The 23,815-nt window shown below is 46.2% G+C and overlaps 6 protein-coding genes across 6 annotated transcripts; 3 read left to right on the top strand and 3 right to left on the bottom strand.

Annotated features, from left to right (window-relative positions):
* Positions 1 to 2,124: 2,124 nt before the first annotated feature.
* On the bottom strand, positions 2,125 to 2,808 carry N7496_006091 (uncharacterized protein; the record flags this gene model as incomplete). Its single annotated transcript, XM_056699020.1, has 3 exons — positions 2,125 to 2,329; positions 2,398 to 2,415; positions 2,474 to 2,808. The coding sequence occupies 3 exons, from the start codon at positions 2,806 to 2,808 to the stop codon at positions 2,125 to 2,127; spliced, it is 558 nt and encodes a 185-aa protein (XP_056554433.1).
* An 897-nt stretch (positions 2,809 to 3,705) lies between these two features.
* Positions 3,706 to 3,993, top strand: N7496_006090 (uncharacterized protein; the record flags this gene model as incomplete). The annotated part of the gene is made up of 1 exon (XM_056699019.1): positions 3,706 to 3,993. The coding sequence occupies one exon, from the start codon at positions 3,706 to 3,708 to the stop codon at positions 3,991 to 3,993; it is 288 nt and encodes a 95-aa protein (XP_056554432.1).
* A 7,936-nt stretch (positions 3,994 to 11,929) lies between these two features.
* N7496_006089 (Allergen) lies at positions 11,930 to 12,580 on the top strand (the record flags this gene model as incomplete). Its single annotated transcript, XM_056699018.1, has 1 exon — positions 11,930 to 12,580. The coding sequence occupies one exon, from the start codon at positions 11,930 to 11,932 to the stop codon at positions 12,578 to 12,580; it is 651 nt and encodes a 216-aa protein (XP_056554431.1).
* An 867-nt stretch (positions 12,581 to 13,447) lies between these two features.
* N7496_006088 (uncharacterized protein) lies at positions 13,448 to 13,795 on the bottom strand (the record flags this gene model as incomplete). Its single annotated transcript, XM_056699017.1, has 1 exon — positions 13,448 to 13,795. One exon carries the CDS (start codon positions 13,793 to 13,795, stop codon positions 13,448 to 13,450), a length of 348 nt encoding a protein of 115 aa, XP_056554430.1.
* A 1,588-nt stretch (positions 13,796 to 15,383) lies between these two features.
* N7496_006087 (uncharacterized protein) lies at positions 15,384 to 17,307 on the bottom strand (the record flags this gene model as incomplete). The annotated part of the gene is made up of 2 exons (XM_056699016.1): positions 15,384 to 17,054; positions 17,152 to 17,307. The coding sequence occupies 2 exons, from the start codon at positions 17,305 to 17,307 to the stop codon at positions 15,384 to 15,386; spliced, it is 1,827 nt and encodes a 608-aa protein (XP_056554429.1).
* Positions 17,308 to 22,962: 5,655 nt separating this feature from the next.
* Positions 22,963 to 23,406, top strand: N7496_006086 (uncharacterized protein; the record flags this gene model as incomplete). The annotated part of the gene is made up of 2 exons (XM_056699015.1): positions 22,963 to 23,052; positions 23,137 to 23,406. 2 exons carry the CDS (start codon positions 22,963 to 22,965, stop codon positions 23,404 to 23,406), a joined length of 360 nt encoding a protein of 119 aa, XP_056554428.1.
* Positions 23,407 to 23,815: the final 409 nt, after the last annotated feature.

Here is a 23,815-nt window from a genome sequence, read left to right as displayed (position 1 = left end):
GAACTCAATTCTTATTGAGTAGAAGTAAACTGCTGGAAATTTCTTTACGAAATAATCACTCCGTCTAAATCTGCGATTAGTGCCCAACAAGCTAGAACCCCGATTTTCATTCAATTGAGAAAATGACTCGTCGGCCACAGATAAGATTGCTCAAAAAAAATAAACGAGTCCCAAGAGTCTCAGCACGTGTATTTCGGTACGCCCGGGCCCGACGTGGCAAGACTCGTGGACCGCGCAGACTGGCCAATTTACTATAGCGGAGAATTCCCTTCTACCGGATAGTTCGGGGCTACTGTTTGATGCATCGAACTCAAAACCTCTCCGAATTTGATACATGCAGAACGATGCCCGGCAGTATGGGTTGAACTTGGAGGTCAGGTAGCCAGATGCCATCCTTAATATTAATCCGCAGACAAGCTTTCTATTAATCGTGTTTCTTATCTTAAATGAAAAGCAGCATATGCTGTGATTTAAGACGTTGGATGAAGAAGTCATGTAAATTATTCTATAGTACATGGATTCACTAGATCCCTTGGGTGCTGGGAACTGCAGATTCCATGATGGAACTATGGTGCGATAGGTCACGGTAGCACGGCATAGTACTATTTAAAACGTCGGTTAACACTCAGTTAGTGTTTCATTGAGTGACTCTTGGATAGTGGGATTGGCGAGCTGCCTTTCCAGTATCGGGGGATCATCCGGGGAAGCACGGCACTAACAAGTATGGAAGGCGGTCGAAATAACGACCCGGACATCCCGGCGGCTCAGGCGTCACCCGTGAACGTTGGCTGGTGGGAAAGGGTCAACGGGGCGCTAAAGTTAACCCGATTGGATGTCTTTAGATGCGTCTTGGCGTTCCTTGTATGGCTTGCATTGAGCGCTCAAAATGGTGGGGGGAGTTAGGAGGGATGCATAACGGTTGTCCGTGCTCCACCGGCTCGTTCCTCCCGCATATTAGCCACATCTCTAAACAAACCTCGTATCCGAATATCTCCCACATCGGATTTGCCAGCATCATTTGCCCTCTGAAAAGATAAGTACCGGGAATTATCATCCGAAGGGAACGCGAGCGCGGTAGGTTTGCATATGTGCGGCAAAAGTCCAGTCTCAACAAGAGTGCTGGACGTAACGCTGGAGCAGATCTGGGTCGCATTTACGCCATCCCTCGCCATCCCTCGCCATCCCTCGCCATCCCTCGGTCTAGATGAAACACTTACACTCAACCAAGGGCGTTTTATGGTTAAACCATGGAACGTATTCTCGTCTGTACTTATTCAGGGCTGTGGCTTTGACAGCGGGGATCGGTTACGTTGAACTATCGCAGATTGAGTAGGAGGGGCAAAATTACTAGCGTATATTTAGAGTTCCGGGTCGATCTTAGCAATCTATGGCCCGAGCGCGATGATCCTCTCGGCCATGTCCGATTGGCTTTCGCCAAATTCTGTTGAGCGAGGAGTCCACCTCGAGGTGTCTCTAATGAGAGTATTGACGAACGGAAGGCGAGAAATGCCCGAAATGTGGTCCACTCCAGCTACTCGAATTGCGCAAGAACGACGGATTGGTATATTCCAGCGGTGGATAGTGTCAAAGCTCAGCGTAACCTCAACCAAAAACCGCGACGACAATAATACGGCATTTCTCTGTAATAAATGTTCTACGACACAGGGGCAATTGTCGTATCCTGACAGTCATCGGCTTTCGGATCGCAGGGTCACTAGGAGCGGAGAGCGGCAGGGTTACGTGGGGAATAAAATGACGTGGAGCTTGTACCATTGTTCCCAGCGCCAAGCCTCTCGCTTCGGTCTCATAGTGCAAACTCTATGCTCGATCGTTTAAAAATCTCGTATGGGTGTAGTGAATCAGTTCTTCCTTTTCGATTCCAGAATCGGGAAGTGGCTCACGACGAACTATTCAACTGCCATGGCACCTCATTTAATAAGGCCGGGTTAACTTCCCAACGTGGTTACACAAACGACCTTGATACATTATTCTTGTACGAGTTACGGGTAACTAGTACAGTAAATATAGGATAACGCTGGTCGGCGGGGGCGTTCATTCTCATCTTGGATTTTGAGTCTCTGTCATCATGCCTCCACCCAATCTATCATCACAGGGCCCATCTTTTCACTGCGCCGGTCGCTTCGGGCGTCCTGGCCTCCTCTCCACTGTACTACCTCTATTCACGGATAAGGCGGCAACCTGGTCTTCTAATGCGCTTATGGCCTTTTTGAGGTTTTGAATCTCGTCGTAACCATGTGCCATAGTCTCCATGCTCTGCTGCATGTTTCCATTCCAAGCATTCTGTTCCAAAAACTGCTCTTCTACCCCTCTGAAGAAATTCATTAGCATAAAATAGATTAGCGATCGGACGACTTGCCCCTAGGAGGAATGCCTCACCTCACTCGACTATCTAGGCTAGCGTAACGGTTAGTATTCATTGCTTCTAACGGCAAGAGTGAGCGAATCAACATACTCGGTGAAAACTTTGCTTATTAGTCTAGGATCTCTCAGACCGTCCCCCGGGATCGCCCCGTTCCCGTTACAGGCCTCGCCTAGCGTTTCCATCGTCAGGTCTTCCTCATCTGTTTGCTCTCGATAATCTTCGTCCATTGTATCTTGGTGTTCCTCAGCGCCTGGCTGTTCGTCGATGTATTCAAATGCGCAATCCTCCTCTGGGGAAGCGACAGCCGACTTGGGTATATCATAGATATCGGAAGCCCGTCTAGGCTTGGCAGGGAACATCTGAAGCCATTCAGTGTAGAGACCTGAAGAGGTTTCGCCGCTTTCGGCGCCATACGTAATAGCCATGTTGATTAGGTTCGTTAAAGTAAAAGAAGTTCAGTAAAAGGTGGTGGTTGAGATCTGTGTAGTATGGATGGGCCTTGCGAAAATATATATAGTAAGGGTCCAAGTTCAGGCTAGCCCGCATAATATAGCGCGATCCCGTCCGGCTAGCCTTTCAGTATATCCTGTGCCCTTTGTGGATATACCGTAAGAAACTAGTACATGAAAAATTACTATTGTAGATTGTCTACTTGCGGATCTTGCTAGAACATGCTATCAACCTGGACGGCGTGGTATTCTATATGGGCTGTCCGACTAGTGCGCCCGAGCTGGCGACTGACTATATTGATAGGAAAGCCTCGCATTGGTCATTTAATGAGGGAAATTGGTGGAAAATGAAAGACCTAAATATACCAAATTTACCTAGTTTCGGGATAATTCAGATAGGCCCGTTTTCGTAGGGTTTGACCAGGTAGGAGAGTTTGTAAATTAAACGGATCGAAAGTACTAATCGCTCCGTAACCGATAATCGATCATTATATCGACCCTCTAAATTCGCCGTAGATAATTAAATCGGGAATTGGTTAAGCGGGTAAATAGAGTTGAATTGTCCAATTCACGACTTTAGTCGTATCACAATGCTATATGGTGCAAATAATCGGTACCAAATGATCTCCACCTCACGATTCAATTGAGCTAGCAATAAAAGGGACCATCTTTATGTTCCTGACTAACTAAATTCGTTATAGTATTGAATAGCGTCGTAAATGTGGTTGGTATAGTCCAGAAGGATTTCAACAGGTAAATGCTCGGTACTTTCCTAGTCCGCTCAACATTTCAATATCTTAATCGTTTGTTCTATCCATCCGTCCTACAACCAACCCTTCTTGTTTTCATACTTGATTTTATACCCCTCCCAAAATGTCGGAAGGCATATACACTCTTTGGACGGTGGAAGAAGAGGACAATTTGCAAGAATGGATGGCTCGTCATCAGCATTTGCCCTGGAAGAAAAGGCGCGAGGAATACTTCAGGCAGACGGGGAAATGGAGGTCTATCAGCTCGCTGCGTAGCAAGCTCGAACAATTGGACCAGGGTATTCGCCGACAACGCCCTCTCTATGAAGAGGTGGTCCAAACTGGCTCTGTATGGAATTTCCCCCTGAGCGAAGCCTTTTGGAGGAGCTCCCTCCTTTTCCCCCGCCATTGATCTTGAAGACTCCCGATCCATTAGTCCGTCAAATACTGGAACAATGGCGGCAGACTGAGATATATCAAAACAATATTTTGGCACCGAGCATGTTTCCACGGGAGGTGTTCACCCCTCTATCCACTCCTATTTCGAAGTATCCATGCATTCCGAGTAAGGACTCCGAAGATAGTTCCCCTAGGGCGGCACTCCATTCTGATATATTCTTAGATACGAACGAAGTGATATTCCCCCATCACCGGGCCGCCGGAACACCGTGTGGATTACGACACCCTTTCACACAAGACGGGAATATCAAAGAAAGCCACGGTATCCACGGACTGAGTTAAAAGTATAGTAACTATGGGTGCTACAGCGAATTTTGTTGGATATCTATATCAAGGGCCACAGGCCGTGGGGTTTCTCTGACGACGGTATGTCCTAGACTTCAAATACATATTCTGAACTCCTTGCTGTATGTATACGGATATGCGGCGTTGGTCGGTGCTTGATGTGGCAAATCTATGTCGAGGATGAGTAGCACTGGTCTAGGTCGTTCAGAGATAAGTAAAAGCATCGTCCAGAGATCTACTCTAGTCTCCACTACCCGGGGGAATGATCTCCCTACTCCAGGGGCGACCTCTCTAGATGTGGGTCCCTCATCTTTTGATTATAGTGTGAGCATTTGGCCTACCGGCGTTCAATGACTTCGCTTGCACGTGGGAATGGAGGGCGGTGTAACGCATAGTGAGCATGATAGTCGGAATGAGATCGGGTTTCACACTCGATACCTTGTACTTGACGTTGGTTACGATTCCGACAATAACCGGTGGTATTAAATGACAACGATGGGGGTTGTATTAAATTATCTGCCGAAAGTCTACGACTCAGAAAAGCCCAGCCATTTCCGGAGTATAAAATCAAGCACAAATTTCCAGTGTTGAACCAGAGTCTAGAATGCCTCGAAGATTGCCCGTTGATTAGTTTCCATGGTCGGTTTTCTCCTACTATCGTTGACTTAGCGAGTAGTCGGTCATTACTGCCATAGATTGCCGGGGCCACAATTTCTCGATTAATGGAAGGTTTCATTGATCCAAAGATTAGTGTTGCTTGTTCCAGGCTGTCAACAAGAAAATGCTAAGGACCACTAGACGGTCTTGTAGTTGGTTGAATTCTAGTGAGTGGGTATTAAGGGAAAGCCTGGGTTTTCCCTGGGCGGACTGGGCCGTCTGGGCCCCACGGATTGCGTACTCCAGGACCAGTCAAAAATGGGTCGGGATAGTCATCCATCGTAAGCGTCGTACCAATAAATTACAGCGGCCATCAGTGCGGACCCAGGGCTCTTTTGAGGCGAACCACGGTTCGCACTGCTCTCAATGTGATACGTCGTACAGGTCCGAGTGCAGAGATCGCGTTGCCGACCTAAAGATCACTGTGTTTTCGCGTATAGAGTGCTGCGGTCGCGCGCTATGAGATGACGACCGTGTCACAGATCTTGAATACAAAGTCGATCATCCCACAATCCCCTACAACGGACCACACCAAGTGTCGTCACTACGGTTCATAGATAAAAGAATCCACTCTAAAGTCGCTAACGGTTGTAAGAGCAATGAATTCTGTTGCGGTAGCCAATCCCGGGAAGTCCGATGGCGATCATGGCTTGTCCCACGGTTTGCGCTGTGGAGTCGCTTGCTAATCTCTCGGAGAATCATTGTGGTACTGTAGCCAAGAGAGCTCTACGTACCCAATGTTCATTCTGTGTTAGGCCTGTAGGTCCAAAAGCAGCCTACCGACTTTATCCGTTTCCCAAACTGGCGATATGGATAGTACATTTGCAATTTGATCCCTTGCCCGATCAGGCACACATCTCTCAAACAAGTGGAAAAGATTCGAGGAGGGGGCACATAGCTATTTGGATGGCACTTATGACTCTTCTGACACATGGGAAGCAGCCACCCATCACCAGTCCGCAAGGTTTATTGTAATTCTTTAACCCACTTCCTATTTTATCTTCACGAAAGACAAGATAAGGTTCCTATTGAAGAGGGAAGCGCTCGACGGCAGTCTGACCGATCAGACGGGTCAAGATGAGAGAATCTCTACCACCAAGCCTAGAAATCGTGCTGAGAGACCGAGTAGTGAAAGATAGGTATCCGCGGAGGAGAATCAAAAGAGTGTGTATTCATCCGTGTGTTCTTCTTGTTCCTTCCCATCTTCCTCGAAGTAATGAGCGTTGAGAGGCCCGAATACCTCAGGAAACAGAATCTCAGACTAGTACAATCACCTTCTCTATATCGTCACCTGTTCTCCCACTACACTATCAATTTAGACGTCAAGTTACAGGGTTTGATATTTCATTAACTGAATAATTAACCCTCTCTCACCTACGTCCATGATCAGCGACATAGAATTGATCCGTATCAACTACGGCACCGTCTGTATCCCACTATTCTATATTATCACACAGTGCCGTAGAAAGCTCACTCGCCCCGCTCCTCTATTCTCCACCGAATGTGCGGTTCATCCCATAGCATTGGATAACTGTCGAACGATACTCCAACTAGAGGCAAGATTGCTTATACTATAAGGCCAAAAAATTACCTAGAATAATGTTTTCCTATAGTACAATCCACGGAACAACTTTGGTTAGGAGAGAATGGAGAAGACAATTGATCGGAGTTCTCCAAAGCCTAATAGCCACTTTCGTTAACTCTCTTAACTATTCGTATTTGAGAAGCCTTGTCCAAAATGTCCAAATGGTACTGTAACAACCATGCATTATGCTCAGTCACGGTAGTTTTAAGCAATCCATTATCCGCGCAATAAATAGACAATGCTCGAGGTCAACAAACTGCCCCTTATTTCACTCATACCAAAAGATTGCCAGGACTCTAGATTGTAACAGAGCTTGTGTTAAATTGGGTTGCAACATCCACGGACTTCCTCTTCCCGTTTTCCCCAGTTTATTTGTCATTTCTTCTGGAAATTTCCGACAATGTATTGCGTTCCATGCAGCTCTCAACAGGGGCATAATTTCTGCCTCATAGACCGGGGAGGTCAGCTAAACATGGTCAACCTACATCCACCGGCGGGGTCACTTGGGGCCTCTGGTGCTCGAAAGACCCGTTCTGTTCGCTCCTCCAACAAAGTATGGTCGATGGAAGAAGACAACAAATTACAAAAACTTCGACTGCAAGGGTGGGGCTGGACGGCAATGAGCCAAGAGCTGCCTGGAAGGAGCTCAATTGCGTGTCGCCTGCGTTTTCAGAGAATTTTGAGCCAGCCGTCTAATCGGGACCAGAACCGGGAAGAACGCTTGGCCCAGGCCGATAAAGGGTGAGTAATCAAGACCATATCAAATTGCTCAAAATATTCACGTTTGTGTCGGTGTAGATTGAGGCCAATCAAATGGTCAAAAAAGCAGATGGCTATATCGTGGAGAAGGTCGGGGAATACAAACGTTGGCCTATTGAAAAATGTACGTGGCTCTGATCCTGTTGCCTCGGCCGAAGAATGGTTCAATGTGGGAAGAATGCCAGCTTTGAGGCCCAATACACTTCCAGAGTTGCGGTCGTCCACGGAAAATGTCAATACTGAGCTACCTTCATTCAAAGTCCTGTTCTCAGATATCCCCGATATCTGGAGTAATACTAAGTCTATTGGAACTAATCCTTGGGCAACAATCATTGTCTGAGTTTTTACGATTTGCGCAGTGAAATACTGTATATTGATGTTTTAGACAATGGTGGTTGAATGAGCCAAGCATCTCGCAAGTCAAATCTCAAAATGTCGAAATTAACAGATCACTGTGCCGTTAAATTTGGGACGGACACGATTTTCCAAGATATCGCGTAATATTAATCTGTAATTGGCCTTCGTTTGCCCAATGATCCCTTTCATTAATACAACATCGATACACGTCGAAAGGGTCCCTAATCGGCTAACTCAAGGAGTGGAGTCGGCCTGAAGAGGAATTTAAAAACGGGCGCGGTGCCTACGGAAACTTCTGGCTGGAGAATAAATACGAAGTTCGGGAGCATAGCAAGGGCGATGGCCACAGATTCTGACGGTCAAGATGGCACGTGTCTTGCAGGCAATGAAAATGAAACGTATTTGTCGGCAATACACTCGTGGGAAACAAGAATCCGTTCCGAACACTTCCTACCTATACAGGAAAAGGTGCTTTCTGCCCTTGCACTCTCGCAATCACAGCAAATAGCCTTCGAAGGCGTGACAAGTTTCGCACGGATGTTTGGCGTCCAGCTTTTGAGTGATGCGCTTTCTGTCAAAGTGACTGATTTACTTTCCAAACCTCAACCCGAGATTGTGGAAGCGGATATCTCATATGACGAAGATGAGATTCTTTGGACTGATGTCATCGGGGAGCTTCAGTTTGACCCGCAACGACAACAAAATGGCAACTACCTCTGTCGGGTCCAAAAGCGTAACGCACTGATTGAGATATCCGCATGGGATCACGACCTAATTTCCATGCGCCGAAAGCTTGTTCATACTCAGGCATATTTGAGTGACATGTTAGCAGAAAGGGACACCTTGGGTTTGATGATAGGTTCTCTGTCATCATGTAACGAAATCGCCTTACGATGTCAGGACGCCACGCTCTCGCTTCATTGACAAATTGCTGACACGTTTAGTCATCGAAACAAACAAAGCAATCCTCACAAACCTGACAAATAAGGTGCTGGCTCTTGAAGAAGGGTTGTGCAATATATCGTGCCCTTCTCAACCATCTCAGTTACCTTCTGGCTCCTACCACACGAGTAGAAGTGGTCCAAGTTCTCCACAATTCGAATCAAATAATGGGTGTGAAGAAATGATGAGGGGCACGGAAAACGATGCTGGTGAGAATCCCTTAGGCTTGGGATTACAACGAGTTCGCTGACAACGCGATTTAGCCGCATCTCAATCCCGTAGATGGGAGTCACGTGATTTAAAACGCCTACCACGGTGGTTCAAAGAACATGAAAACTTGCCAGATGACGCGATTGAAAAACATTTCGAACTTGACTTTGGTCATTTTCGAAGTTGTGGTGCTATCCGTGCCGCTGTCTGGCGCGTAGCACAAAAGAACGGCAGTGGGCGCAGGCAGAAGAAAAGAGTGAGGCGGAGAAAAGTGGGCTCACCGTCTGCTACGATTCCAATCACGCCAGTTTTCAAAAATACTGAAGGGCTTCATCAGTTACCAACGCCAGGCATGCCGGCGAAAGAAGTTTCCATCCCGACTTTGAACCAGACCAGGCGGGGGTTAACGAGCAACAATCTCACCCGTGTGGCTTGCTCACCACCGGACCCACTTCAGCCACAGAGCACTGCGTCTCAACTCTTAAAGGATCAGCCAGATCCAGCCATCACTTTGACTAGATTGTATGGGGCATGCCTAGATCGCCAAAATAGTTTGTCCCGGGGAAGGGGGGGTTCTGAGAAGACAGTGACAGATGACGAGTTTCTCAGCCAACAGTCTGGAATCAATCACAGCGTTGTGGATGGTGGGAGTTGTGCTTTACACACAGGGCATGTTAAAGTTGTCCCAAACACAGAGGCCTTTCCGTCTAACGAACGCCCCGTATTTGCTTCAGATGTTGATATTACCCCATCAGGATCATCTTCCTCAGAGCATGAACCTACAATGCTATTGACCGAGTCCCCTCATGCACGTCCTAGTTTCCTTGGGCATTTGTTAAATTAGCTTCGGGTCAATAATCTATTCAGTTTAGCCCTTCGGGATTTCATTTTATTTAATGGTAATATTTAGGCACAGCAATATTAAGAGTCGGCTTCCATTTTTGCAAAGAGACGTGTAATCTAGAAGGTGGGGTCAACGCGCGCTATTGCAATTGAACATGCATAATTTTCGCTGGAGCGCCACAAAATGTCTAAAAGCAGTATAAATGCGTCGGAAATTAGACTGGCGCGAGGTGCTGAGATAACTTCTCTGTGAAAAAGATGGAAGCCAATGTCGAATTCAGCCGTACTGTAATAAAAAGAGAACAATATCAACCCCCTATAACTTTCATCATATTGGAGACAACCCGCATAGCGCAGCCTACCGATCTAGTTTAGGCAGAGACGTACTTTTTTCATTGAATACAGTGTTATGTATCGTATTTCCTTCTATCAAGTGTGCCTGTTTCTCTTTTTTGCATCGCTATGTGCGTAGTCTCCTTTGATCGATCGATTGATTCATAGGCTTTCGCGGCCGCCCAAGCATTACAGCTATGCAGCGAGCTTCAGGCCTTAGTTTCATGGAAACATCGAATTATCCGTGAGACAAATGAAGCCAAAATTTGTCAGGGCTCCTTGATTCTCACACATTGCCAATTGAATGGATGTCGATACTGGGATAGATCAGGCACAATATTCTATTCGATATCATTTCTCATCCTTTGGCCGAACAAACAAGGCATCCGCGTGAATAGCGTCAACCCACTCATGTGCGCCAAATTTTCCGGGAATTTGAATAGACCCTTTTAGGTACATCTTGCGACCCTCAACTCTCTCCGGCCATGCTCGGAGAAGGATCGGCACTGTTGGCGGAACAGAATTCACGAAAGATAAATTCAAGTAAGCAGTGAATGCCGGCTTGCAGCTATCCGCAAGAATACGATCCATCAGAAAAGCGATGTACCCACCAAATAGTTTGTTATCGTAGTAGCACATTTGCTGAGAGGACCCAAGACGCAACACCGATTCCACCTCCCATCCTAGGTCATGAGATTTGAAGATCGGATTATAACCTTGAAATAACGATTGCATCGTTTCTTCCGGTGAACCCACAGGTGAACTCTCTGCCAAGGCCTTTCAACAAGTCAGCCTTATATCCATATGACGGCATCTTATTTCGGTAATCTCACCCTTGTACCTCTCGGCTGTTCGACAGAACCGTGACGTATCTGCCATTGGTGATGGTATCTATGGTAGGGACGGAAAATTGCCGTGGGTAAAAATTGTTGTTTCATGATTGCTCGAACGTCGTGATAACGGGGTACGGGATGTTCTACCAAGAGTTTCACATTTGACCCTCAAATATATATTCGGATTCGGACCTACAGTAGAGAACATCTTTCCTACCCCTAGCCAGAGTCAACAAGTGAATCACTGGCGCTCACGGAAGACCGAAATAAAAATTCTCCACTCTTTGCCTGGTAAACTAAAATGAGCTCTCAAATAAAGACCAACAACGGCTAGTGACAGTAAATATGGAATTAAACACTATTGGAGTTCAATGATGAGCTACTCGCCTTCTACAATATCCTTTTTCTCATTGAATGTTTAATTTGAGTAACGTATGGCGGTTATTCGCAGAAATGTGTTCAAACTGATCTGAGGGGCTCTTTAAACCCAGATGGTTCGAGATAACTCTTTCATTTTAAATCTCTACTCTATCTAATTCCTTGAGGGCCCCATTGGCGAAGATATATCCCTTTTCATTGATCCATTGATCTACCTTGCTGAAATAGTTTCGCGGATGTTTTCAGGATTGGTAATAATCTATGTTTTTTTCACCGGGAACCAAAGAAGACGAATGTTGACACATGGCTCCAATGCAGCTCTCTTTTTATATCGCCATGCGTTGGGACTGCACCATCGATCATTGAGATTTACCAGCACTCATGAATTGGGATTATAACTGTACTACGCATTCTTGAACACTTCTACTGAGGTAGGTTCCCGAATCTGATTCATGGGCCCGTGTCGACTTGCGTTCAAGGTCCTTGTTATTTTATTGAATGTATTATAGCTAACCAAGACCTTGCCAGAGAACGTTCTCAAGTCATTGTGTTTTCTATGGTATTCCTTAAGAATGTACTTGCTGCATCTCTGGGGATCAGCTATTTTCATCTTTCTGACATTCAGTAAAGTATGCAGCCAACGTCAAGGCATTTTATTATCTCAAAGCACCATCGGAGAAAGACCCATGAATGCAAGTCAATTGTACATGACCCGCGAATTTCTCAGTGCAACTTTCTCAGCGAAATGGACGAAAGCCATAGGCAACGTGGGCAGCCCATATGGAAGTAACATTATCGAAGTGTCCGGTGAAGTCGCCAGCCAATACAAATATGTGGCGCAATTTGAAGGTTCGATGCAAGGTAAAAGCTGGACTGTGGTGATCTGGAACAATATGGGGCCTGATGGATCACTTGGCGGGTGGTATGGGAAGGCTTGCAGAACCTTTTCCCTGGCTCCTGGTCAGCTTCGATATCTCGCCTTCGACGAGGATTCTCTAGGGGGATGGGCTATGGCCCCCGGCGCTTCTATTCCCATTGACTCCAATGGCGCGTATGCTTCAACCTGGGGTAAATTTGCTTTCGGCTCAAGCATCAACCTTGGATGGTCCAGTTTTGCTGTGTCCGCCATAGCTGCTCAGAATGCGGGCCTCGAGGTTCAAGGCATGAAGATATGTGACGTCATCACTGACGTCTGCTCGTTTATAACCAGGAATGCGGACTTTGTTCATAATGCCTACACGAACACATCTGCCGATGGTAGAGGTATCGGTGCAAAGGTTGCCCCTGGCCCAGTCAGGCTCTCAGTTACGGTTGATTACGATACAGAGAATTGGCAACCTCAAGATTTGCAGGCCTAATACGATCACAGTATTAAATATTATATGCATCATGATGTTTAATTTTGCGACTAATTATCTATAACTGGTGCCTACAATAACGTCGTTGCCACTGGATTGGTAGTATTGCATCGTTCTCTTCACGGGAGGTCTGGAAGCTAGACCTTTGACAGTTCCACAGGAAAAACCAGCTTCTATACAGTCGAGCCAGACCGCACATAAACGTATCTCAACAAAAGGAGGGAGCCTGCCGCACATGCCGAACAACAGCTGAGCCGTAGAGCTGAGTCAGCTACGAACCAAGAGAGATAAAAATATCTTCCAGGATCAGGGGCAGTATGACAACTCCATCAAAGATGACCCATAGGCTTACCGTCATTTATTGATTCGATAAAATATCCTAAAAAAACGAAAGATCTTTACAAATCATTCAAACCTCTACTATATTTCCGTTAAGTAAATAAATAGGTGTGCTTCATGGCGCAAGCTGTGAGAAAAAATGGGCTGGGTAAATATGCAGTGACTCCAACTGAAGGGAGTAGCACCGTGAAGGAATGGGACATTGATGATATCAACCGGCTGTAATGCTTGCTCGTTTGTTGGTGCGTTCCACACGCAAACCTAACTGCCAACAGGCGACTGAAAAGGGTATCCGATGTAACTCATACCACTATACCTATCTGCCTTGAGTACCGAACTGTGGATATATACATGGATACACTCAGTAGTGTCTATGCTCAAAATCGACTAGGGTAAATGTTGAAACGCATGAATTCCCCTCCTAAACAAAGACAATCACTGCGTGAACCTCTGTATTAGATGAGAGTTCGCCATATCTGGCCCTTCAACTCTCGAAGTCTCAGATCTAGCCTGTATTCATCAATTAAATCAGGCGATAATATCATCTGGTTTTTCCTTCTTGTCCTTCAAAGCGTACAGAACCGCCAAAACAATCAGAAGGAAACCCAACACAAAGAATAGCATAGTAACTTGTTTCTCCAATGGCAGTTGGGACTGGATACTTGGATATACCGATGTAGGGACGATGGAGGGTCGCACATTGTGTGCCAGGTTTCCGCATAGATCGGGCAAATCAATGGCATTCATTTTACCCATGTCCTGTTGGGTTTCTGAACCTGCATTGCGTGTTCCATATTGCTCCCTAGCCCACTGCTCGTAGTCCGCTTCATGTAGCTCTCCGTGATCGCGATTCTCTCTGCCATGTCTTGAAGGCATTGATGACTGTAGCTTGGGCTGGCTCGGACGATCGAATCAATTTTACCTGAATGATATGCGTGTTATACCAACTTCTTACTGTACGGAGTGAATGGTGTGGGGGCTTCTTAAGCTTACTCCTGTGAAATTGCTCAAATATATGCCTGGTTAAGAACCATTGATGATATCCAGGGCAACAGTAGCTGACCGTGCGGACAATAACGAGTGGTTAATCGTGAAGTACAATACAATAAATGTGGAATTCTCTCTCTAATATAATTTGATATCTATGTACGCTACCTTCGGGTGAACCAAGCTAGAATCGATTTACTGGATAAATTCAACTGGGCCGCTTTCCGCTAGACTTTCGTCAATCCGATCGGATCCCAGATTGTGCCTGCAATCAATCACGTCACGTAATCACTCAACTTAAAGATATTCCACGCAATTTGCTGCAAATCAATTTACTTGGCGCTCGAATGTGTTCTTAGTATCTGATCAGCAAAATGTCGTCTGCGCTGAGCTTTGCTGTTGATGATTTCAGATTTACAAATCATTTTGAGTGGATAAATTTGATATTAATGTTTAAATAATGAACGGCCAGTACAAATAGGAGTATTAAATGTACAAGCCGTCCTTTCTATTGTGTTTAGCATGCCTAGTATCATGTGATTTCCTCACCCCCGAGTTATAAGGAGTACACAACAGGGCCTGATGAAACACTAACAAGAACCTTCCTGATCTTTAAAATGCTACGTATAACCAAACACCTACCTATTTCTTATTCAAATGAGCATGGTGTGTGGCTGCTCAAGCACTTCTCAGAGGCTGGCCGACCATCAATGTCCTCTTTTTCTCGTGGAAAAAGAGTTTCTATGAAACCACACAAAAAGTACATCGTCGTGTTAGAGAGTCTGATAATTCCTCCTACCTGATCATCACGATGGTAGTGAGAACTTGAATGAAAGACTACAAGAGCAAAAAAGCGTGGCAAAACCAAACCTGAATCATACTGACATAGCATGAAGATCGACTGAGGTCAGCATCACTTTTCCGGTCACTGACAATGTTCCTGGCGTCCTGAAAGCTAATTATTTATGCGATGAGAGGAATCCGATATCTCGGTTTTGCAACGGACAATAGAGGCTGTACAAGCGCAGATTGATCAACTGTGTGTCCATGTAGCCGCATCGACTCTTCGATGCCGGATAACTATGTAAATGTGATAAATGCTAAATGAAAAAAAGAATAATCAATCTTTAAATTCGCTTGACAGTACCTTAAACACTGAGTAACCGCTTTCTGCCGTGAAAAAGACCTATGAGGGCGTAATTCGCGTCTCCTGCGCACGCACTAAATTTTACTGTATACCGGCTCTGAGACGCAGTGTAGCCATGTCTACAGTACAGTCTGCCGACCATTAGAACCTAACAATAGTTGATATGAGTCTGAGCACATCCTCGTTTTGTTAAAATGCTTCGATGTGGCCCACGGATACGTTTGGCTTTGGTTGAGATGCGAATGGTCTCCTACGTACTGGGATGACAATATCTACGTGAGGTAAATCAGTGAAATGATAGTAACCTGTGTATATATCTAACTGCTTGGGTTATCGAAGCCAATACCCCCTGTTTATGACACAGTAAAGAGGGTCAGTTTCCTTAACAAGGCGTTTAATTGACCCTGTTGGCTTCGTCAGAGCTACCGGGAAGGGGCTCTCCTGATGGTGAGGTGTCTTTGATGTGCTCAGCGGTAGCAGAGTAGGGATATGAAGCATAGGGTCGAAACTTATCAGGTTTATTGCTAGGTGGTCAGGAGGTAGACCTGGCGAAGCAACGGAGTAAATGAGGGTGCGGTCGTCCAAGAAGGCCCGCACCTTGCCAGAACACGAGGAAGGGCAGAGGAGACGATAGAGTTCAGCGGGGGCATCTTCCGGAGGCCACATATGCATGCCACGGGAAGCGAAGCGTGCATCTGATCCTTCGATAAGACGAGAATCCGCGTCAGATTGAGTTGATGGAAAGAGGAGGCCCCGTTCTCCGGCGATACCACAGCCATCAGTTGGGCATATGCGCTTTCGCGAAATTGTTCGGAGACGGAGGCGATCTCGACTGCGACCCCAATCTGCTCGATTCCTAGAATCATTCACAATATCGAAAAAGGTTGAGGCGCCGAAATGGTAACAGTGGTATTTAGTGTACGCAGCAATAAATTCTTGTCGTTGACCTGGGTCCTCATTTTCATACTCTGGATGGTAGTAGCGTTGCAGTCGATTCTTAGGCCTATTCTCCGGACCACCGATAGCTTCGTTGAAGTTTTCCCTCCATGATGGGTACTTCAGCCGTAATTCAGCGGGTGTATAAAGGCTCGCGAAATAATGTGTTCGATAGTTCTCGCTGCTCCCATTTGGCCATTCACGACGACATTCAGTGATCGTAGGACGCCCGGTAGATTCATCAAATTGAATAGAAAGCCACATCCACATCTCGTTTATTGGACCTTCACGGTGCTCACGGCGCCATATGAGACCACTCCACTTCTGGTCCTTCTGTCGGGGTGAATAACAGGACCAATGGTAGAAAGAATGATTCTCATCGCCATCAGTAGTCGGCAGCGTTGAGACGGCGTACAGGTGGTCCTGGTACATGTCAAAACAAAGGGTCCGGCCAATCTCCCAGTCCACAGCACAATCTAAATCGACTGCAATAAACTCATTGGTAGCCATATCCACACCATAGCATACCCAACGCCCTTGCGAGCCATGCGTAGCTGTGAAGGTGCCATACCATAGATACGAACGAGTGTGCCGCACAAAGATCGGGGTTGACGAGGGAATGGGCCGTTGCAGGAGTAGTCGTTTGCGTCTAGTCTGTTGGAGGGCTGTATCTATAGCAATCAACCAACTATTCTGCCCTCCAGATCCCTCTATACGAAACACCAGGATCTCATCTTTGAAATAGAGGAGTGTAACCTGGTTGATAGGATCAAGTCCGGTCGCTACTAGGCCACTGTCTAACCGAGGAATAATCTCGTGTAAATCCAAGAGGCGCTCTCGCCGGCCGCCATGATGCACGTCGAGCAGGCGGATTTCATGCTCAACCTGATAACATAGGATTCCTTGTTGGAAGAGGAAATCAGTCGCAAATGCTAGCATTGCCACTGCATACGGAGTAGCAGTAGCTACGGCTTCGTTAATTTTGAAACGATGGAGGATAGCGCTACGGTAACCAGATTGGTCAATCAAGGCAGCGCGTCCCTCCTTACTATAAGCGAGTTCCTTCTAAAATAGCAGGCAGTCAGTATATTGTACTCAACAACCACTATTAAATTGCCTTCTCTACTGAGACTAGGGTGTGCCCAGTGGCTGCGGCTCTTACTTCGACAATCTTTCGCGTGATCAGGTCATTGTCCAATAGAAGATAAAGAGTGCTGTTGGTGTGGCTTAAATGGACGTAGTCAACGCCATCCAAAAAGGTAACTATCATATAAAAAACATCAAATGGAATCGTGGTAAGGGATGGAGCACCTAACATGGCTGGCAAGTGAAGGTGAATGCCCTTTCACCTGTTGGAGAGACCTGGGGAGACAGAAAAGTGGGACGCTACCTTTATGTATTGTGTGACATGGCTGAAGACAATTGGTCTTAAATATGGCGCTAGATAAGTGTGGCGACCCAATTATGTCAAAGCGCCGTCCATAACCTAGGCGGACGACAAATTTCAGGGGCGATAGTAATGTATTGAGGCTCATCGTAAAATAGTTAGTCACCAGTTACGTCACCGTCTTTCTGGGCGATTGGTACGGTACATACGCTATTCTAGTGCTTGACATTTGTCTCTCAAGTCTTCCTAGCGAGAGCCTAAAATTGACCCGACAAGTGCTCTGGAGATAAAATATTCCAAAGCACGGAGTGAGAATTACTGTCCATTCAAGATATACCAGGGAATACGCCCCGCCAGCCTTTGAATGAGCCATGTCTCTAGTTTAAATCTCAGGATTGCGCCGGATAATCGAGCCATGCTCCACCGGTTCTTTTATTCTTCAGGCACCCGAGGCGGAGAAAAGAAAATCTGCATATCAAGGCCGCAGAGAGCCTGAATAAGCAAGTAACCCCCCTTGGGGGACTTGTCCCAGGAAACGTGAGTTATGTGGTCGCGGTCGTAGCGTATCACATTTATTGTGTATGGAGTTCGTGCAAGAGATAAGGAGGTTTAGGATTAGGGCGGTAAAATATTATAATCTCCTGCCAGTATAACGCATTTGACCTTAGTTGTTAGGTTGAAATGAACTTCAGACAATCAGTAGTCCAGACTTTCCAAATATACATCATATGGCCAGGCTATAAATCGGAGCTATATGTCTAATAGCGACAAGGCGCTAACATGTATTCTCCTTAGCGGTGGAGAGGGGATTGAAGGATGTCACAGGAAAGACTATACCTGGAAAAAGTGGTCACAGAGAGAATGACACCGATCGTATGGAACCTATGTGCAAGTTCTCAGCAGGGAAGATAATTCAGGACAATAACCCGAAAACAGCAGAGCAAGGAAATGAGGCTGGGGACTCCACCAACTCGAGTTAGGGAAAACTATCTGCATGACTGGCAATATACCATACTTGGCCTGTCTAGATTCTTGGCAGCCCTCTGGAGTTTTGCTTATCTTGTAGAGCGGGCGAAGCAAACTTGAAACCCCTGTCTTGTATCCCAGTACAACTAATGCTCTTCTTGTCGACGTTCATTTCAAAGTCACTCAAAATACCATGTTGCCCCACTATTTGCGCTGCGCCTGACTGGTCTTGGGACTTGTTTTGAGAATTATGACTAGCATCAATTTCACTGGAAGCATATTTCCAACAAATCTGGCAGTTTCATCTACCAAAACACACACCCCATGTGAAAGAACTCTGACCGTATTATGTCCCCTAAATGAACCAGAAAGGGGTTTTGTGGCGATGGATGAGGAAGTTTATTGGGACAGGTTTGTAGGCCGAATCGGGTGTAGGGGGCTATTCTCAACGCTAGAGTCAAGGGGAATATTCTGAGATAGGGTTGACTATATTAGCCCAATGTAAGATTGACAACGGAGATATGCTGATATTGAAATGCCACTAAGGGTTTGGTACCGATTGTCCTAAGTAAAGGACCAATTTATTCCTCCTTCGTCCAGAAGGCTGGATCACCCCTCGTCGGTGTGTGGTCTCGGGAGGGTCGTGGTTGAACTTGCAGTCTGGAGCCGAGACTAGCGCCATTGTGCAGGACGTTAGATATAAGGGGAAACGTTGAACTTGGCGACTTGGAATGGCAAGGAGTAGGCCTTCGCTGTTGGAAATAATATCGCTGATGTACCTACTTTGGGAAGGTCAAAATCTTCAGTTACCAAGGAGCAAGCTCACCTTGGTTGCTTCTAATGGAACGAGTTGGAGGCTGTTGGGTTTGGAACAGTATAAAATCGACATTGACAGAAGTGACAATAGGGATACTGGAGCCGGATCAGGATGGATTAAGATGTCAAAGTCAGGTGATGGTCTGAGTGAGAGAGTGAGCGGCTTCACCAGGATTTGTCTCTGTAAGGACAGACCAAGCTCAAACAGTAAGAGCGAACCAAAAGCGATTTCTTTCGGTGCAATATCCACCAACATTTCTGTGAGTGTGGTGGTTGTAGAAATGCCCATTGGCACACCCAGTGTCGGGCAATGAAAAAGACAAGAAGTCACAATGGGAAATTGTGGGAGGAAAAGTTCGGCCGGGAAGTGATACTGGTCCTGTCCTCCCTTCCCTCTCAATTTCACTTTTTCCGCTCTCAGTTCGTTCCATCGATCAACTTGCACCGATTTCTCCCAGTGAAGAGGCGAAATCAAATAACTTCCATCTTGATATATGAATCTTTTTCCGTCTCACATGCTTCATGATTGCAACGCATGTCAAGCGCAGCTTCCGCAGGTACCCTTCCTGGTGTCAACAGTTGAGGGATCAACCTTGAACTGACCAAAGGGAGTTTATTCCTCTACTCTGTTTACTCTATCTGGTAGTCCTAATTCTTGAATACCTTAAGCTAACAATGTCACGGATTATTCAGTTCCTTTTCGCGAACGAGTCCAACCAAGCCATTAAACCCCCTTATGGAGAAGGAAAGCGAGAAACCTACACCGAGGGCACGACCGCACCTAGTCCCAAGAATCGATCAAGATTGCTGGTCTGGATACCATCTGAACTTTTATTCTATGAAGCAGGAGATGAGGGGTCGACATTCAGCTTAAGCTTCCGTGCTTCCAGCTCGGTTCTCTGGGACGCAAGGTTATGCAGGTGTTTGTCCTACTCTGAATTCTGACGACAAAGGATACCTCCCTCTGCTTGGATGTTGTCGTTTTGAGTATTGTGTACGCATGACAATCCTCCGCTGAGACCCCTCCCCCGATTTAGTCGAACTCGGATCCGAATCGTGGCTCGAACCGCGAGGTACAAACACACACTCCTTAGAAAGCACGGTAGGTGGTAACAGGGAACAAATAGCCTGCAGGTTGGGATGCACAACATGTTGGGACATGCCGTAGTGATTCAAACCCCAACAGGTGAGAACACAATCCAAACAAAAGTTTAACTCAGACAAGCTATGGCGGCATTTAAAGGAAAATGGTTGTAGTCCTACTTTTGGGTTTCCGCTCATTGCTTGGTCTGGTCTGTTCCTGCAATAAACTCAGCGCTCGTTGGTCCTGGTAGGCGAAACTTTGGTGTTGTATTGACATTCCAGTAAATGCCGGTTGACCGGGAGTGGTGATCGATATCGGTATAATGGATGTTGGTGCCAGCTTTGATAACAGTCTGGTATCTATAGGCGATGGCTGCGTTGGTATACTGGTCCATAAAGATGGCGGCGCCGGGGATTGCATCGAGGCGAGATACGGCGGTGCGGACATGCAGTAAATCCCACTTACGTCCAGCAGCGGAGAGGGATGGTGGATAGATGGAGATTCATACGACATGGATAATTGTTGCACCGGTAAAAGGGATGCGTGGTTGTAACATCCGATTTCATCGACTGGGAGTAAAGGCTCACGGTGGGATTCCTGCATGATCAGGAGCGATGAATATTGTTTCTTTCGGCACACGACGCAGGCACATCGTGTGGAAGATCAAAATGAAGCAAGAAGGATAACTAATGTGAATAATAATAAGGAGTCCGGAGGGGGCAAGTCATTTGAAGGGCCTACTGGTCTCCTCCCAGGAGGAAGCAGAACCTCGGATACTAGTGGCACCTGAAGCGCCAGGAGATATCAGTGGACTGAAAGTCCTATTAGCGAGAAATACTAAATTGCCGGGGCTTTGTCCGTGCCCCAAACCTAACTGAAACAGGAAGACCCGCATAATCTTTGGATGGGACTTCAATTTTGTAGGCCATCATGCCTGTCGCGGCCCTTGAGAAGGAAGATTGCAGATAAGAAACGTTTCGAGTCATAATTTGTTACTTGGGTGCAATACATGGCTTGACCAAAGTCATGTTCAAGAAGGTCGTTGACTATTGCTTCCAAATGTTTGTCTCCCTATGTTGCCGTCGGGAAGGAGAGTGGTACACTGGACGGAAGGGTGTGCGTAACATGCATGGTTAACTCCCCTTTGGTCCCCATTGGGGCTCCACTACCTAATAGTTTGACACTAGTAAAATCGATCCAGATAATGTACTTGAATCTATACTCGTTGAGGATAGACACGGGTTACCCGTCACCTGCTTCGTGAAAGCATATGTTCCGTACATCGGATTTGTACGGAACTGCCGGCCGGTCAACTGCTCTTGTAAGTTATTCCAGCTGCTAATTATGTAACAAAATTACGCGCCATTATTTTTTGAAGGAACGAAAATACTTATGAGAGGGAAGTTACGTTCGTCACGCAGGATGGCTGTACTTCCTCGAACCTCCCTTTTCGCCGTGGCATCGCTTCCAGTGTGAACAGTCAGTCACGGCTGTCTCTATAAAGCGAACCCGACCTTTCAATAGCGAGATAAACTAGCAAGTACCTGTTGAAGATTTTTCGTCTTCTCTCACCAAGTCTGATTAGGAAAAAGTGGAGAAAAGTGTATCACAGCAGGGGCAATCATGGCTCAGTCATTTAGTAGCTCGAGTGACGAAATCATGTATGGGGCCAAACATGACTGGGCCCACACCAGGATCCAACCGATACCCCCAGCTAGGGCGCTCTGAAGTTATTTCTCCCTTTCCGCGCTGGAGATTGGCATTTCCCATGCATCTACCCTCATCCAACTTGTGGTGGCTGTTTGCTTTTGAACCTTCAATAACTGCTTCAGACTGCATCTGCATACGAATTTCTCCAAGCTCACGACTTTGCTATCCCAAGGAGAGCCTTGGAAATAGTTTTCTCAAGATTGAATGATGACCGGTGGCTCCGCAACGGAGCGAAGTAGCCTGTTCAGTAAATTTCACTTATTCTGTAATGATCACGCGTCACCCTACATTAACGACAGGTATCCTCACCTATGCCCGAGCACAGTGAACAACCATTTGCAACTCTTCCAATGGACGATATTCCATATCAAACATATTATCAGGATATTGAGGGATTACGTCTAAATGCGTAAGTCTCTCGGTGGTATAAAACGCTCCGAAAACAGCGCTAAGACCATTGACCATAATATTAGACGAGAGGAGTTCCCGGAATACGTGCAGGTTCCTACGCATTTATGACAACCTGATTAACCATCAAGTGGATGGAAGGAAACATGGTTACAGCCTCTATGAAGACGGAATTGGGCACCAACGATGAAATTTCTCAAGGGACGTGCGCTATTCTCCACGCACTGTAATGGCGTTTAGAAACGTCTCTTGGCAGCTCCTAACCTGTAAAGAAGTAAAACATTTCGGGCGGTGACGAAAAATGATCCATTCTTGGACATCCGGCCTAAGCAACCTGCCGTGGTCTATTTGGGTCATGTGCAATGTGGTATCCAGGGTGCAGGTGATTGGCCTGCCGTCTACTCCAGACCAAGGGCTTTTATTACAAAACGTTACGTAGAATTTGTATTATGAAGTATCATACTAAATTGACTTGACCATTTAAGGGGTTCTTCCCCCGTTCCTCACTCACTATTTCTTACTATTCTTCTCACCTGTTGAGTGATTTCTATCCCACCTTCGAAAATAAGCCAAACTTCTTTCTATTCGGTCGGCCTTTCAGCATGACCAGAAAATATCTGAAACATAATACGACCTCGTCTACCCATCCCCAGGCATTCGGCGAAGCAAATGTATCGCAGCCAGAACTCAGGGTATGTCGTTGTTGCTAGCAATAAGACATCCAAATGCCCTCTCTTAATCGCATCTTGAGGCTAATTTTATGAATGTGGAAATAGCAGTCGGATTTTCCCTCTAGAAACGGTGGACCGGGGAATGTTGCAGCCCAGGCCAATACAGATTGTGTTTTCACAGGCCCCGTACTCACCCAGATTGAGGATGGTTCAGAAGTTCTGAATGGCAATGTTTACGACGTGCAAAAACCGCAGCCACAAGGCTGGAATGTTATGCAAGGTGGCTTCGTAAAGGGAAACAGTAAACTTGTCAATGGTAATATGCCCAAAGAAGCCTTCCTTGCATACTTCTGCGCCAAAAAAAAGACCCCATGATATCTGAGAGGTCGCTGTTGCATCTTTTGATTGATTATCAGTTTCCTGTGGCGTCCTATTGTCTTCTTGGTATAAAAGAAGCTTTCATTGATCTTCGTTGGTGATCCGTCTTCATCTATTATTGTAAGGCATGCTCGATGGTTCTTGATTTAAGCCTCTCAAAAATTTAATTAGCGGTCTGAGCAGAAGGCAGTACGTAACAGGCAAGTAGGTTTGCTCTTCGTGGATCTATACCCATTCAAGATAGAAGCGGACCACCGATGGACTGCGTTGTGTACAGTTTGTCCACGAAACCCGACAATTCCCGTAGTCCGTGCTTTGCTTTGCGTTGAGCCATGGTCATGGCCGACGAGCCCGCTTCCTTATGACATACTCCAACTTTAGCCGCGTAACAAGACTCCGGGTCAAT

Source organism: Penicillium cataractarum, assembly GCF_028827025.1.
Source record: "Penicillium cataractarum strain IBT 29864 chromosome Unknown utg000005l, whole genome shotgun sequence".
Lineage (NCBI taxonomy): Eukaryota > Fungi > Ascomycota > Eurotiomycetes > Eurotiales > Aspergillaceae > Penicillium > Penicillium cataractarum.
Note: the sequence above shows the minus strand (reverse complement) of the source record. Positions and strands in the feature narration are given on the sequence as shown.